This window comes from Onychostoma macrolepis, chromosome 05 (assembly GCF_012432095.1).
Source record: "Onychostoma macrolepis isolate SWU-2019 chromosome 05, ASM1243209v1, whole genome shotgun sequence".
In the NCBI taxonomy this organism is placed as follows: Eukaryota; Metazoa; Chordata; class Actinopteri; order Cypriniformes; family Cyprinidae; genus Onychostoma; species Onychostoma macrolepis.
The window spans coordinates 6,145,200-6,159,414 of record NC_081159.1 but is presented as its reverse complement, the minus strand read 5'-3'; the positions used below and the strand labels follow the sequence as shown (position 1 = coordinate 6,159,414).

Below are 14,215 nucleotides of genomic sequence, written 5' to 3'. Positions count from 1 at the left end.
ATCTCTTTCACATAGTTTCTTTTTTCTTTCTTTCTTTAGCTCTTCCCTGCCCAGAAAACAGTCATTTTGATGAGTGTACATCTGCATGCCCTCTCACTTGCTCTAACTTGGATGATCCTGAGGAGCCATGCCCTCTACCCTGCTCAGAGGGCTGCCAGTGTGAAGAGGGATTTGCCCTCCGCGATGGCATCTGTATGGCACGTAGCGACTGTGGCTGCTTCTACCTGAGCCGCCAGCTAGCCACCAATGAGACATTCTGGACAGACTGGGAGTGCCAGGAGCGCTGCTACTGCAACGGCACAGACAACAGTGTCTACTGCACCTTCTCACCCTGTCACCCAGAGGAGTACTGCCACGAGAATGAAGGCCTGTTTTTCTGTCAGCCAAGGACAGAGGCCATGTGTGTTGTTGCTGGTTATGGACACTTTTTGCCATTTGGAGGTGTACCATTTGACCTCCAGAGCAGCTGTACTCTTCGTCTGGCCACTACTGAGTGTGGAGAGGGAGACGCGGAAGGCTTTGGGGGACTAGACAGTGCAGAGACAGTTCTGGGAGGACTGCCCAGCTTCCAGTTTTCAGCTCGGAGTGAAGAGAGAGACACAGGCCAGACTATATGGGTGCGGGGATTTGTTCTGGAGGTCTATGGATATGAAATTGAGGTGTCACGAAGTTTCAAACACACAGTCACGGTAAGATTGTCCTGAGCTATGTGTTGAGATTATGAATAATATGAATCTTATTCTTTTGTTCGCTTTGTTTTAAACAGGTCCATGTCCCAGAATTGTAATTGGCATACAACTCAATATCAGTTTGAGTGACACAAATAGCATGTCCATATTTGTGTGTATAGATGTGATCCAGCAGCCAAAGCTGATTTGGATCAGTACAAAATTCTACACCTGCACCTGAAACAGACAACTACTGATACAATTTTTGTACATTTGCATGAGTGGCAGACATTTTATAATCAAAAGAATTCATCTGTAATTCTAGAACACCACATTTTGAAGGTCAAACTCCTCATTTTTATGACACAAAGTTATTTTAATCAACCAGACAGAAGAGCTAAACAAAGCAGTAAATTTTTTCAGGTGAGGGGTATAATATTTCAGCCAGCATCTGTTAGCACACTGGAGCAGATACAGAGGGAAACTTATAACTGAGTGACGTCTGGAATGAGTTCACAACACCACTGAAAGATCTGAGGAACTTTAGATCAAATAAAGATTGAGGGGAGAAGAAAACCAAGTTAGAAAATGAGAGACAGAGGGAATCATCATGAAACTGGCTTTTGAACTCTGTTAGATAATATAGCTAGACGATGAACAACAAATGGATAAAATGAGATTATATAAGAAGCCAGAAGATGAGATTGAAAGTGATGTATTATGTACTAAACAGTTTTGATTGCTATTATTGAAACAAATGTCAATATTTTATAGTATTTATCTCTTTTAGGTGAATGAAGAGCGCCTGTATCTGCCTATAAAACTTGGTCCAGGGAAAGTTAACATCTACACCCTTGGTCTGCAGTTACTTGTGGAGACAGACTTTGGTCTGAAGGTGGAGTACAAATCAAAATACATATTGCAAACAACTTTTTGCTTACAAAATACATACTGTACAACTTTACAACATTATCCACTGTGGAAGCTAATGCACAGTTAATATTTCCACAGGTGGCTTTTGATTGGAATACTCTACTGCTTTTGACTCTTCCTCGCAGTCTCTTTAACGCCACCTGTGGGCTCTGCCAAGGAATGCCCATTACTGGTCCCGCACTAAGTGTCACAGAATGGGGCATGGCATGGGCAGAACGTGACACCTTCTGCCAAGTGGGTTGCGGGGACTCTTGTCCTCGTTGTGGATTGGCTGAGAGGGGCCTAGCTGCTGAGGTCCCCGCCCAAGTAACAGATGCTGTTGGTAACATTGACATGGATAACGGTAACCCAGGAAACCGTTTCCACCTTGCTGAAGGGTTGTATGTTTACGTTGAACCTGAGGCAGTGAGATTATGTGGACTTATAATAGACCGCGGAGGTGTGTTTGCACGCTGTCACAGCAAAGTGGCACCAGCATACTTCTACCAGAGCTGTCTGCAGGATACATGTGTAGATCAAGGTGCGAGAGAAACTATCTGTAATTGGCTACAGATTTACGCCAGTACCTGTCAGACACAAGGAGTGTCTGTCATTGGATGGAGAATTTCCACACCCTGTGGTGAGACATATTTATATTACATATTATGTTTATTTACTCATATGTCACAATCTTGTTATGCATAAACATTCATGGTGCTTTCTAAGGCAAGCATCACAACTATTATTTCTCATACTTGAGGTTAGGGGTTTGTTCTACAGTCAATTTTGTGGATTATTAAGAGAGAGACGTGCTGTTAATTTTGTGATCAGAGTGATCAGAGAAAAAAAAAACAGACTTACAATGAAGGAGGAACTGGACTCATGTCTAAAAACTAGAATATCATAGAGATATGAGGGTGGCCTCTTTTGACTTAGACCAGTAAACAACCACTCAAGCAGCCAAAATGCCCTAGCAATTTTGGGTAAGCACCATGCATATTTTCTTCAGTAAATAAAAGATTTGAAAGATTTATGTGGCTGCTAAGAAAAGTATTGTCATTTTCATGTATTTAGATGCAAATATTGCTTGCACTTTTAGGGCTGGCATGAAAACACTATTATAAAACCTCTTAATGCTTGGTGTTATGCTGGCTAACCACAAACCATGGCCTAATTTACAAATGTTCTGTTTAGCCAACATAAAAACTACAAGACATTTTATCACAGTCAAAGCCCTGTGAATGCCACACATTCATATAAGCCCTGCATAGAGAAATACAATACATCCTCCCCTTTACTTCTGGAGAAGCTCACCCGTTCAATGAACTCTGTGTGTGCCCAGTGCTGTCGTGCCCCGTGAACAGCCACTATTCCAGCTGTATGATGGTGTGCCAGCCGCAATGTGCCCCTGCACGTGGACAGAGAGACTGTAACCAGTACTGTGTTGAGGGGTGCCAGTGTGACCAAGGCTATGTGCTCAACGGCAAGAGCTGTATCCTCAGTCAGAACTGTGGATGCTACACGGACGGTAAATACTATGAGGTAAGACAGCATGTCACAAAACTAGACAAAGCCAATACATCTAATAAAATAAACCAATACAATAAACCTATCTTAAAAGCATGCAGTACCAAAATACAATACCAATTTTTTTTAATTGACTGCCACACTTTTCTCTGTATCTAATCAGTTTACCAAGAAAACAAATTTTAAAAGACCTGTTTTTGTGTATAGTCTTGTTGCATTGGCATTGTTTTTCATTTAAGCTTAAAAAAAAGTCACAAAATGTATTATTATATATTAAAAAATAATAAATAATAAGACTTAATTCATTATTAAGAATTTGTGCTCCATAAAAGGACAACCTAGAAACCAAAAATGAACACACTTTTGTATGGGTAAGTGTTTTCACTCTATTTTCTCTGTCTCTAAGCCTAAGCAGTTGTTCTGGAACAGTGACTGCACTAAACGCTGTCAATGTATTGGACGGAATCTGATTCAGTGTGACCCACGGCGATGTAAAGCAGAGGAGGAATGCGTTCTACGTCATGGTGTGCGAGGATGCTTTGCCCGACGTAATCAACACTGTGTGGCATCAGGCGGTGGTGTCTTCCGTACTTTTGATGGTGCCTCTCTTCGTTTACCTGCCTCATGCTCCTTTGTTCTTTCAACAATCTGTCATAAGCTGCCTGAGTTATCTTTTCAACTCATTGCCAATTTTGACAAGTGGAGTACACCCAACCTAACCACCATCTCCCATGCTTACCTCTACATAAACGAGGAGAACATTCTCATCTCCGGAAACACAGTTAAGGTAGGAACACCGAAATTGTACTGCAAATGATGTGTGGGACAAGACATCACTCAGGTGAAGTGGTCTAGAATTTAAAGGAGAAAACTGGTGTTTGAGAATAAAAATTTCTCAACTATGGCGCTTGAAGTCCACTCTCCTGCAGAGTTAAGCTCCAACCCTAATCAAACACACCTGAACAAGCTAATAAAGGTCTTCATGATTACTAAAATGTTATAAGCAGTTGAGCTTGATCAGGGTTGGAGCTACACTCTACAGCAGGGCTGGGCAACTTCGGTCCTGGAAGGCCACTGTCCTGCCGAGTTTAGGTGTGTTCACGCCATATCGGAATTCCCGTAATTATGAGATTCCAACTTGTAAAAAATGTTCACGTCCTCATAGAACTCGTAATTATAACATGTGAACTGGGAGTTTTCTGAGAGCTACGACTTATACCACGTGACCACTGTACCACCTGACCACCGCAGGCTCTGTTTAGGCGTTGATAGTGTTGCCATAGAAAAGCATAATTCCGAGTCCGAGGATGTGAACAGCTCTGAGTAGAACGTCACGTGTTGTCATCTCAGAATTATTGTAATTACGATATGGCATGAACGCAGCATTTTCCTCCAACCCTAATCAAACACACCTGTCTGTAGCTTTCTAGTGATCTTGAAGACATTAGTGTCACAAATCCGGTTCATGCACTTCCGTCCAATTGCCACCAGAGGTTGCCCCTCCATCATATTGACCACATAGACTGTTACACGTCACCCTGGACTGCATTTCCCATGTTCCATTGCACTGATTGCACTCACCTACAGTCAATCACACAAACACTATATTACACCCACTCAGCTCCTTCTCAAACTGCTGAGTATTGTTTAGCGTTTATCACTGTTGGCTGATAGTTACTTTACGGAGCCTGCCCTAGTTTTTCTAGTCTAGTCATAGTTCTGCGTAAGTTTTCCTAGTCTAGTCATAGTCTTGCCTTGCCTGTTTTTCCCGTGTTCATATCCTTGCCTGTGTATTTCGGATTACCCTTTCGTCTTGCCTGTACTATTCTTTTGTTGTTGTCGATCCTTGCCTGTTTTATGACCACGCCTTTAAATAAAGCTTTGCAGATGGATCCGTACGTTTCACGCCCTGATTACTCCGTTAGAGAATACTCAACCTCTGGTGGCAATTGGACAGAAGTCAATGAACCGGATTCGTGACAATTAGCTTGTTCAGGTGTGTTTGATTGAGGTTGGAACTAAACTCTGCAGGACAGCGGCCCTCCAGGACCGAAGTTGCTCAGCCCTGCTCTACAGAAAAGTGGAGTTTGGAGCTAGCATTAGAGGATGGATTTTGACATTTCATTTTACAAGTTGACTATGAAATTATTATATATTGATTAAGACATTAAATGTCTCCTTGCTAAATGCTAAATGTTTTCCTCTTTTACCTCAGGTAAATGGTACGCCCGTGTCCGTACCTTTTGTCACAGGTCTAATGACACGGGTATCCACATCAGAGGGATTCCTGGTGATCGACACTCCCCAGGACATCCAGGTGCGTTACAACCGATTTAACACCCTCAGCATTACAATGGGCCCACGGCTGCAGAACAAGGTGTGTGGACTGTGTGGGAACTTCAATGGGGACCCCACTGATGATTACATCACCTCTCGTGGAAAACCTGCCGTCAGTTCATTGGAGCTCGCTCAGAGCTGGAAAACAAACGGCATGCAGAACAGGTTTATATTTATCACGCATCACGTTAGTTTCACCCTGTCATCTTTTCATTGCCACTCATTTTCTATTCTTCATTGTCTGACTCTTGCCTGTAGTTGTGATGAGACGCAGTATGTGGCCCTGGCTCAGTCCTGTGATAATACAGCAGTATCAGAGCTCCAGGGAGAAGACAACTGTCTGAAGCTCACAGATTTGAAAGGTTTCTTCCAGCCCTGCCACGGCCTGCTGGACCCTCACCCTTTCTACCAGTCTTGTTACATGGACGGCTGCTACAACCACCGTAAGGCCCAGGTGTGCGGCTCCATGGCAGCCTACGCTGAGGCCTGCCGCTCTTTCGGCACACTTACCACCAAGTGGATCACCCAGGAGAACTGCTGTAAGAGGACGCTGCCACCTACTGGATAAAATGGAGAAGTTAATTTTATATGTATCTGTAAAATAAATGTATATTTATTTTATTATTTTTATTATTTATTTTATTATGATTTGTTATACAAGTCATTTATACAATTTTGACAAAACAGATATTTTATTAGAAACTTTCTGTGCTAACTTTGTAACTGGACCTGTCTTTAGCAGAATGGATCTATGACCCCTGTGCAGGAGAGATTTGCTCGAACAACACATGTGAGCAGGAGAATGGAGGAGATCTGTGTGGCTGCCCTGAGCTACCCAGCACTGAAATTAGTGAGTAAAACAAGACATATTGTGCCAGAAATAAATATAAATCCTTTGTAGGGTCTCTTTTAAGTTCTTCTTATTATTCATTATCAAACCCATTCACATTATCCTGTACTAGTTACCTTTTATGTTATAGTGGCAGGCTAACTGCTAAATTAAAAGGTCATATTATGAACTGGGATGAAATATTGAGAAAAGACTTTATATCTTGTACCTTTTGGCGTAGGTGAGGATGACATAATCCAGGCAGAGGTGACCTGTAAACATGCTCAGATGGAGGTTTCTATCTCCAAGTGCCGTCTGTTCCAGCTGGGCTTTGAGAGGGAAGACGTACGAATTAACGACCAGCACTGTGCTGGTATCGAGGGAGAGGATTTCATCTCCTTCCATATCAACAATACCAAGGGACATTGTGGCTCCATTGTACAGGTGAACAAATCCTTCCTTTCCCTCATAATTGTTCAAGATCAGACTGTCTCAGTTTAGACAGTATGAGCTCTGCCTCTTGAGAGAGTGGAAAGTACTGGTTCTTGGTAAAGAAAATGTACTGTTTCATTCACATCCATTTCCATTCAAGCGAATACAGGGCAAGGAAGTTTAGGTTTGGTGCACATCTGTTCAGTGCAAAGACATTTGAGCAACAGCTTAGACCAGCTAGGACCAGCTTAAGCAGGTTTACCTAATATGTATTTATTTCACTATTGTCTGTGCCTCAGAACCTAGTCATCCTCTAACATCCTAAAACGTTTTTTGGCATTACACATTCATAATATAAATTTTTTTAAGGGGAATAATTTTATCTTCTGAGAAACCTCCGCCGAAATCTGAGGCATTTTCTTGCAGGTCCCGCTGCCTTGTGATGAGTTCAGTGAAGAGCCTTCCAATATGGCGGACGGAACAGATGAAAACATAATTAAGAATTTCATTTTTTGAGTATAAATGGAAATGGTTCCATATGATTGCAATGCATTACTTAACAGCTTATGCTTATTTGAGCATTAAATCATCAGTTTGAACAGTTTATATTAACGTGTGGGTCATGTGAAGAGTGCTGTTTGCATCATACGCAAGCGACCGCTTATGAATTGCATCCCAAAAACCATTTTGAAAGCAAGATGCAAGTGCTGTATAGTCGGCAAGTTGGAGTTAAGCACTGTTTTTAATCATTAAACCATCCGCAGTTCAAAATTAGCTTAAGTTAGTGTTATGCGTTGATAAATATTCATTGGTGCTCACTGGTCTGCTCTCCCTGCTAAAAAAAAAACATTAGAAGCCCAATAGAAACCATCACAGAAATTCCAATGGTTTCAATTAAAATACCATTATAAACCATTAGCTTTTTCCAGTAAAACCATTACAAAATTCCTTTTTGTAGTGTATTTTGGGCATTTTTCCAATAGGATTTAACATCCCACCAATAGAATCCATCACATACCAGTAGACACCGTTATAGTTTCCATTCAAACCAATACAATTCCCATTATAACCATTAAAACCATTACATTTTCTATTGTGTTTTGGGCAGGGTTCTATTGTTTTTTTCAGCAGGGGTATAAGATTATTAAATGTTTCCTAATTTAGTTTGAAATTACTCGGATTGGTACACATTACAATAAATGTTGAAATTGCTATCCAAATATGTTTTCAAGAAATATCTTTTGCAACTAATCATTTAGACTTTCAGATTTACAGCAGAAGAAACTCTTTTTGCTTTTCATAATTACATTTTCATTGTATGCATACTTGATCTGTTGTCTGCTTGGCTGAATATGTTATTCTCTGTGGAAAGGTAATGAAATTTACAGTAACTTTATGTGCGTTTGTGTGTGTGTGTATTTGTGAGTCCAGTCAAATGGAACACACATTATGTACAAGAACACGGTGTGGATCGAGAGTGTGAACAACACAGGGAATGTAGTGACGCGTGATAAGACCATCAACGTGGAGTTTTCTTGTGCTTATGAACTGGACATCAAGATTTCGCTGGAGACAGTATTGAAGCCAATGCTCAGGTCAGCTACCACAGTATTACACTGATAATATTATGGTATTCTTTGAAGTACCATATGAATAAGCATAATATTCCATGGTTTTATATATTATACCTTACCCTGATATTGTGAAAAACATTTTTTTTTTTTTTATCTCTGTCAACATCCACATTTATTATAATAAATAACAAACACAGCAGATAACATAATCTCATATTACATGCACATTGCACAGTTGGATGCACTAGATATGCGACAAATGATAAAGATAATAACCTCTCTTTTTTCTGCTGTCCACAGTGTAATAAACCTCACACTGCCGACCCAAGAGGGCAACTTCATCACAAAAATGGCCTTGTATAAGAACGCCTCGTACCGGCATCCGTACCGCGAGGGAGAAGTGGTGCTGAGCACCAGGGACGTTCTGTTTGTGGGGGTGTTTGTGGAAGGAGCAGATGATAAACAGCTTATTCTCATTGTTAACATGTGCTGGGCTACACCATCTCGTTACAGCAGCGATCGCCTTCGATACATTATCATAGAGAGAGGGTAAGAAAAATAGTGTATAAAAAACAACCATTTCAGTCCATATTTAACATAACATATTAAAAATACTGTTCAGAAGAGGATCACACACCCATATACATACCAATGAGTTTACAGCTCTCACATAGCATAATTGTAATTTCAGGTGTCCTAACATCAAGGATAACACTATAGGTATGGCTGAGAATGGCGTGTCCCTCACCTGCCGCTTCCATGTCACTGTCTTTAAGTTCATTGGTGATTACGATGAGGTGCATTTGCACTGTGACGTCTCTCTGTGTGACTCAGAGACCAACGCTTGCAAAGTGGTGAGAGCTTGTACACACACACGCATCGACAAACATCTTTTTATTTTATTTTTAGTCGTTTTGCCATTTAGAACAATAGTGACAGGGGGTTGGTTCATAATGTGCCACTAAAACATGGCTTGAATTGACAAATACAAACATGATTTAGTGTAGATATGGTTCACTTGTTCATCTCTCCATCAGTCATCTTGGAGAACTGCTTCTTTTGGATTTGTAATGACTTTTTGCTTTTACAGAATTGCCCTCATAACAAACGAAGTTATATGGATTACAGTCAGCATAAAGAACAGATCCTGTCAGTGGGACCAATCAGAAGAAGAGGTACAGAGTATATTATTGATTTGTGCATGAATGCATGTCCTGAGTATGTGTGTGTGAGGAATGTGTGTGTAGTTTAATAGTGGAGGCAATAGGATGTGGGTGTATAATTGGGTGTTGTGTGCATGTGCATATTAGCAAGGTGATTACAGCTATGTGTGTGTGTGTATATGTGTTTTAGATTCAGACTGGTGTGAAGAGGATAATGGTGGCTGTGAGCAGATCTGCACTAGTCAAGTAACAGGCGCTGTGTGCAGCTGTGTGACAGGAATGCTGCAAAGAGATGGGAAGAGCTGCCGAGGTAAAATACAAATACACACACGTGTGCTGTTTTAAAATTTTTAAATAGGCGGTGTGCTACAAACAGTAAAGCATCCCAGTGCTGTAATACTAATTATTAGCACTCTTGGAACACAGCACCACTGCATGTGTGACACTGCTTTTGTGCAACAGTTTAAAAAAGCATCAACTTAATTAAACCTACATTTTAGACACAATATTGCCAGTTACTTTTTGTATTTTTGGTCCACTAAAGAAAATAGTTTCTAACAAATCACAGCAATGCAGTGCTTATGTATTTTTGAGAGCCATCCCGAAGGTTAGTATCACACTGGTTCTGTTAACAAAAACCCAATGAGATTTTTCCATTGGCTTTTGGATTATTTTAGAAAAGCAGCTCTGTGACACATTTAGTTCATTATGATCATCTTCACAAATGAACACAACTTTTATGAATTTGAAGCCAAAAAACAATCTCCAAAAGTTAAAAGCCGAAGAGGCTTTAAACAAACCACACGGTTACATGACTTCAGCGTCACCTTCGCTAATCTTCCGACAACTTCTTCAGTCTAAACATTTTTCCCTGACAGTCTGAGTTAGAATAGCTTGCAAGAATGTGAGTATAAACACAAGGCTGTAAAAGCGAATTAGTGAGTAGATGAGTTTACCTGTTCTGTGTAATGCCATTGCTAATGTCCCTAACAACCTGTGTAGTCCCTTTAGCAACTGCAAGAAAAAGCTTTTAAAAATCAAACTGGGTATTATTGGTGTATTTTATGTTGTAGAAGAAAATAAAATTTTTTAAACCCATTGAATTTGGGACAATGAAACCAGAAAATGCTAACTCGTTTCCAGGTTTTGGCCCTTTAAAAATACATCTTCCCAGCAGCACTCTATTAATCATGGGTATCTGAATGTGGCCCACAGTACTATGAGTTACATCAAATAAATTACACCCACTAAATTACCCTCCCCCAGGAATCACTGGCTATATTCAAAATACCGTGTTACCTTCCTACGTTACTCCACTAAATAAGTCAATGAAAACAAGTTAGCAAATTTGGACATTGACTGCACCGGAAGTTCTGCAGATTCCATCTTCTGGTGAGACGCAGGAATTCATTGGACGTGACGCTCTCAGAACCTAGATATCCTCAAGCGGCTAGCCATTTATTGTACATTGGCTGTACGCTTATTATTGAGGTGCATTGCGGGATTTAGTGAATGGATTCGATAATGTCCACTATGGTTTCGGGCACCACTACAAATGGCTGTTCCTTCAAATAGTGCACTATATAAGACGATTTCAGACACAACCACTGATTTTGTCAATAGTACTGCTCTTTTCCAACTTTTCTTGGATTTATTCTATATATTTTAAGATTTGGAAGCAATAAAATTCTGCCTAAAAAACATTTCACATATAAAACCTAAAACGATTGTTCTTGAAATTATGTAACATGAAGTAGTAGATATAACTTGTAGTTCCACTCAGAACCAATTTTTGTATGTTTACTCATGTTTCTTTACAAGAGGTATGTCATTTTACTGCTGTATGGCCATTTATAAATTTGTTTTCACATTTTCCATTTATAATAAATGTCAGTGATGTCATCAGACACTCTTGTACACTACACTCTCACAAATATGTGACCCTGGACCACAAAACCAGTCTTAAGTGTCAATTTTTCGAAATTGAGGTTTATACATCATCTGAAAGCTGCATAAATAACCATTGATGTATGGTTTGTTAGGATCGGATAATATTTGGCTGAGATACAACTATTTGAAAATCTGGAATCTGAGGGTGTAAAAAAATCAAAATATTGAGAAAATCGCCTTTAAAGTTGCCCAAATGAAGTTCTTAGCAATGCATGTTACTAATCAAAAATGAAGTTTTGATATATTTACGGTAAGAAATTTACAAAATATCTTCATGGAACATCTTTACTTGATATCCTAATGATTTTTGGCTTTAAAGAAAAATCTATAATTTTGACCCATACAATGTATTTTTGGCTATTGCTACAAACATACCCCAGCGACTTAAGACTGGTTTTGTGGTCCAGGGTCACATATATGCTCTGCATATTAAATGTCAGCAGCAGAACCCGTTGACGTCCTGTTTCTCTGTAACTATGAAACAAAGTGAAGCTTGTGCATTCTTCATGGCTTCACTCAAATTGTAAACGTCTTGACCCTCTGTTCTCATTTTCTCTTTCTTAACAGTCACCAGTATGAGTACTGACCTTCAACCCCTGCTTCTTCTGGTAGCTGTTGTTGTAAGCGTCAACATCTTACTGCAAACACACACCTCAGTTTTTTTCTCTTAACACCCACCAAGCAAGGCCAAGGGAGACAGAGGCGTATACAGACAAAAGGGAGGAGAAAAGAAAAGCAAAAAGGAGCCAGTGAGGGGATATGCATGTGATGCATCAGCAGTCCTGCAGTGAGGACCACCTCTGAGCAGTTCCCTTCATCGAAGTGAAAACTGTGATCAAATGCAACCAAGTGATCCTTCACCAGCTGGATATCTCAGACATAAACAACGTGCCTCGGTCCAATATAATAACCTGACACCCTTCAGATCCTGAAAAATCCCAAATTTTTTCTTTGGCACAACATCTTAATGCCAGAAACCAAAAAAAAAGCAAACTGTCACTTTGAAATGTAGTAATAGAAAGACAACTACTGAATATTTCACAGCCACTACTTACAGATTAGCAAGTGTTACTTATTAGATGATGAATTTTCCTGAAAAATCACTGAAGCGTGAAAGCACGTGTTGCAAGAATGGATGATAATTCTCAACACCAGTTATGTTGTTGTAATGTTTTTGATTTAGTTAATTTGATGAAATGCATACCCTCTACTGCTCTAATTCTCGATATGCCACTTTTTTGCCATACTGAAGTATTGCTGAGGTCAAAATGCCAATCAGCATTTGTATTGCTTTGTATTCCTGCGAATACAAATGAGTGAATAGTGTTTGGTACCAACACACAAATGTTCTTGAGTAGCCAACTTTTCAAGCATCACTTATTTAAGCTGTCTATAGTAGGCCATGTTTGATGGATGTGAACACTTTTGCCCTGTACTATAAATACTCAATGTACTGTATGAATCACTCACATAAAGTGAATTGTTAGAGTCATCAACTCCATTTGCAATTTAATCTGCCAATATCACTCATACTTCATGGTGATGATGACGATATTAATGGAAGATTCAAGGACTGTTTCTAATCACTTTGCTCATGACACCACACAACTGAAATATACTGCATTTCTTTTAGGTTTGGGACTGCCATAAACCATTGGTAACATATGTAGTCAGCTGATTGGTGACCAAACTTACTGTATGTTGATGTCCATACTTACTGTAACAATGTTTTCTTATTTTAGGGGTTGTTTGTTTTGTTTTGTTTTTAATCTGATATGATTTATTTGAGAATAAAGTGAGCAATTCACATTGATTCTGTTTCTATTCATAGTGCATTAGTCATGGCTTCTGCAGCAAGCCAAAGATAGAGAACGGGCGCGCGCGCGCGCGAGAGAGAGAGAGAGAGAGAGCGAACGATCTGCGTTGCTATGGCGACCGCTTGGGAGGCGGTTCCTTAAATCCTGACTTGAGAAAAGCGCAAATATCCGAGCAGGAGTCTGTGCTGGTATGCTGCCACTCCAACCAACTGATCGAGTACGTAATGCTGAGCCAGTGCCGTACGATTTTCTGCTGAATCTTGAAGGAGCGGGTTGTATTTAGGAAAATTCAGGAATATTTTGCTGGTCACTCAAGAGGATGAACTGGAATTCCGCTGGTAAGCATCTTAAGGGTAATGGGGGAGGCTCTTGCGCAGGATTAAACATGTGACATAACTTACCCTCATCAGCTGAGTTTCTATTACCAACCCTGTCTATTCCCGATTATAGCGTTCATGCAATTTAATGAGACCACCAGCCGTTTTCAATGGCAGTTTTCCACAGTCAGCGTTAATGAGTGGGCTGTAAATGCAGTGTTTATAGTAACTGCTGTATCCTACAGTGACAGTCTCTGTTTGACTCACGCGCAGATTGCGCCCGCTGCTTTAATAGGTAGCAGTGCATTACTTAATTACTCTTACTCGGACCAATGCGCATTCCTCCATTCCTCTTGATTCAGTCTGTTCTTTACATCACTACAAACACTCTTCGTCATTATCATCATCGTCGTCGTCATCGTCATATTCTACTTCAACTTCATTTTTACCCTCATCTTCATTGTCATTATTATCATCTTCATTAAGTTATTCATTCATTATTTTCTCATTCATCATTATTTTAATTGTCTTCATTTTCTTTCAATTCCACGTAAAAAAATAATAATAATAATAAAAAGCAATACTAAATTGTTTTTAGACAGCATGGTAATTCTATTTTTTACCTTGTATTTTATGGTAGGCTGTTTATCCAGTACCAAAGTATCAATCGGATATCATCGTTTCCATCT

The 14,215-nt window shown here is 39.9% G+C and overlaps 2 protein-coding genes across 5 annotated transcripts in view; both read left to right on the top strand.

The window, feature by feature from the left end:
* The window catches only part of tecta (tectorin alpha), a 37,827-nt gene extending 24,648 nt beyond the window's left edge, over nucleotides 1–13,179 (top strand). For 2 of the 4 annotated variants that reach the window (XM_058775419.1, XM_058775420.1), the window contains 15 exons: nucleotides 40–689; nucleotides 1,459–1,563; nucleotides 1,680–2,220; nucleotides 2,923–3,122; nucleotides 3,514–3,894; nucleotides 5,323–5,609; nucleotides 5,703–5,983; nucleotides 6,184–6,294; nucleotides 6,515–6,717; nucleotides 8,137–8,300; nucleotides 8,580–8,828; nucleotides 8,971–9,133; nucleotides 9,370–9,454; nucleotides 9,633–9,752; nucleotides 11,960–13,179. In XM_058775419.1, the coding sequence (XP_058631402.1) occupies nucleotides 40–689; nucleotides 1,459–1,563; nucleotides 1,680–2,220; nucleotides 2,923–3,122; nucleotides 3,514–3,894; nucleotides 5,323–5,609; nucleotides 5,703–5,983; nucleotides 6,184–6,294; nucleotides 6,515–6,717; nucleotides 8,137–8,300; nucleotides 8,580–8,828; nucleotides 8,971–9,133; nucleotides 9,370–9,454; nucleotides 9,633–9,752; nucleotides 11,960–12,063 (3,644 nt within the window). In that variant the 3' untranslated portion in view covers nucleotides 12,064–13,179. The other 2 variants (XM_058775421.1, XR_009271290.1) reach the window with 2 other exon arrangements.
* Nucleotides 13,180–13,368: 189 nt separating this feature from the next.
* Nucleotides 13,369–14,215, top strand: part of usp2b (ubiquitin specific peptidase 2b) — a 33,921-nt gene continuing 33,074 nt past the window's right edge. Inside the window, exon 1 of the mRNA XM_058777368.1 lies at nucleotides 13,369–13,547. The gene's annotated coding sequence lies outside the window, so the exon portion shown is untranslated. The remainder of the gene's footprint in view (nucleotides 13,548–14,215) is intronic.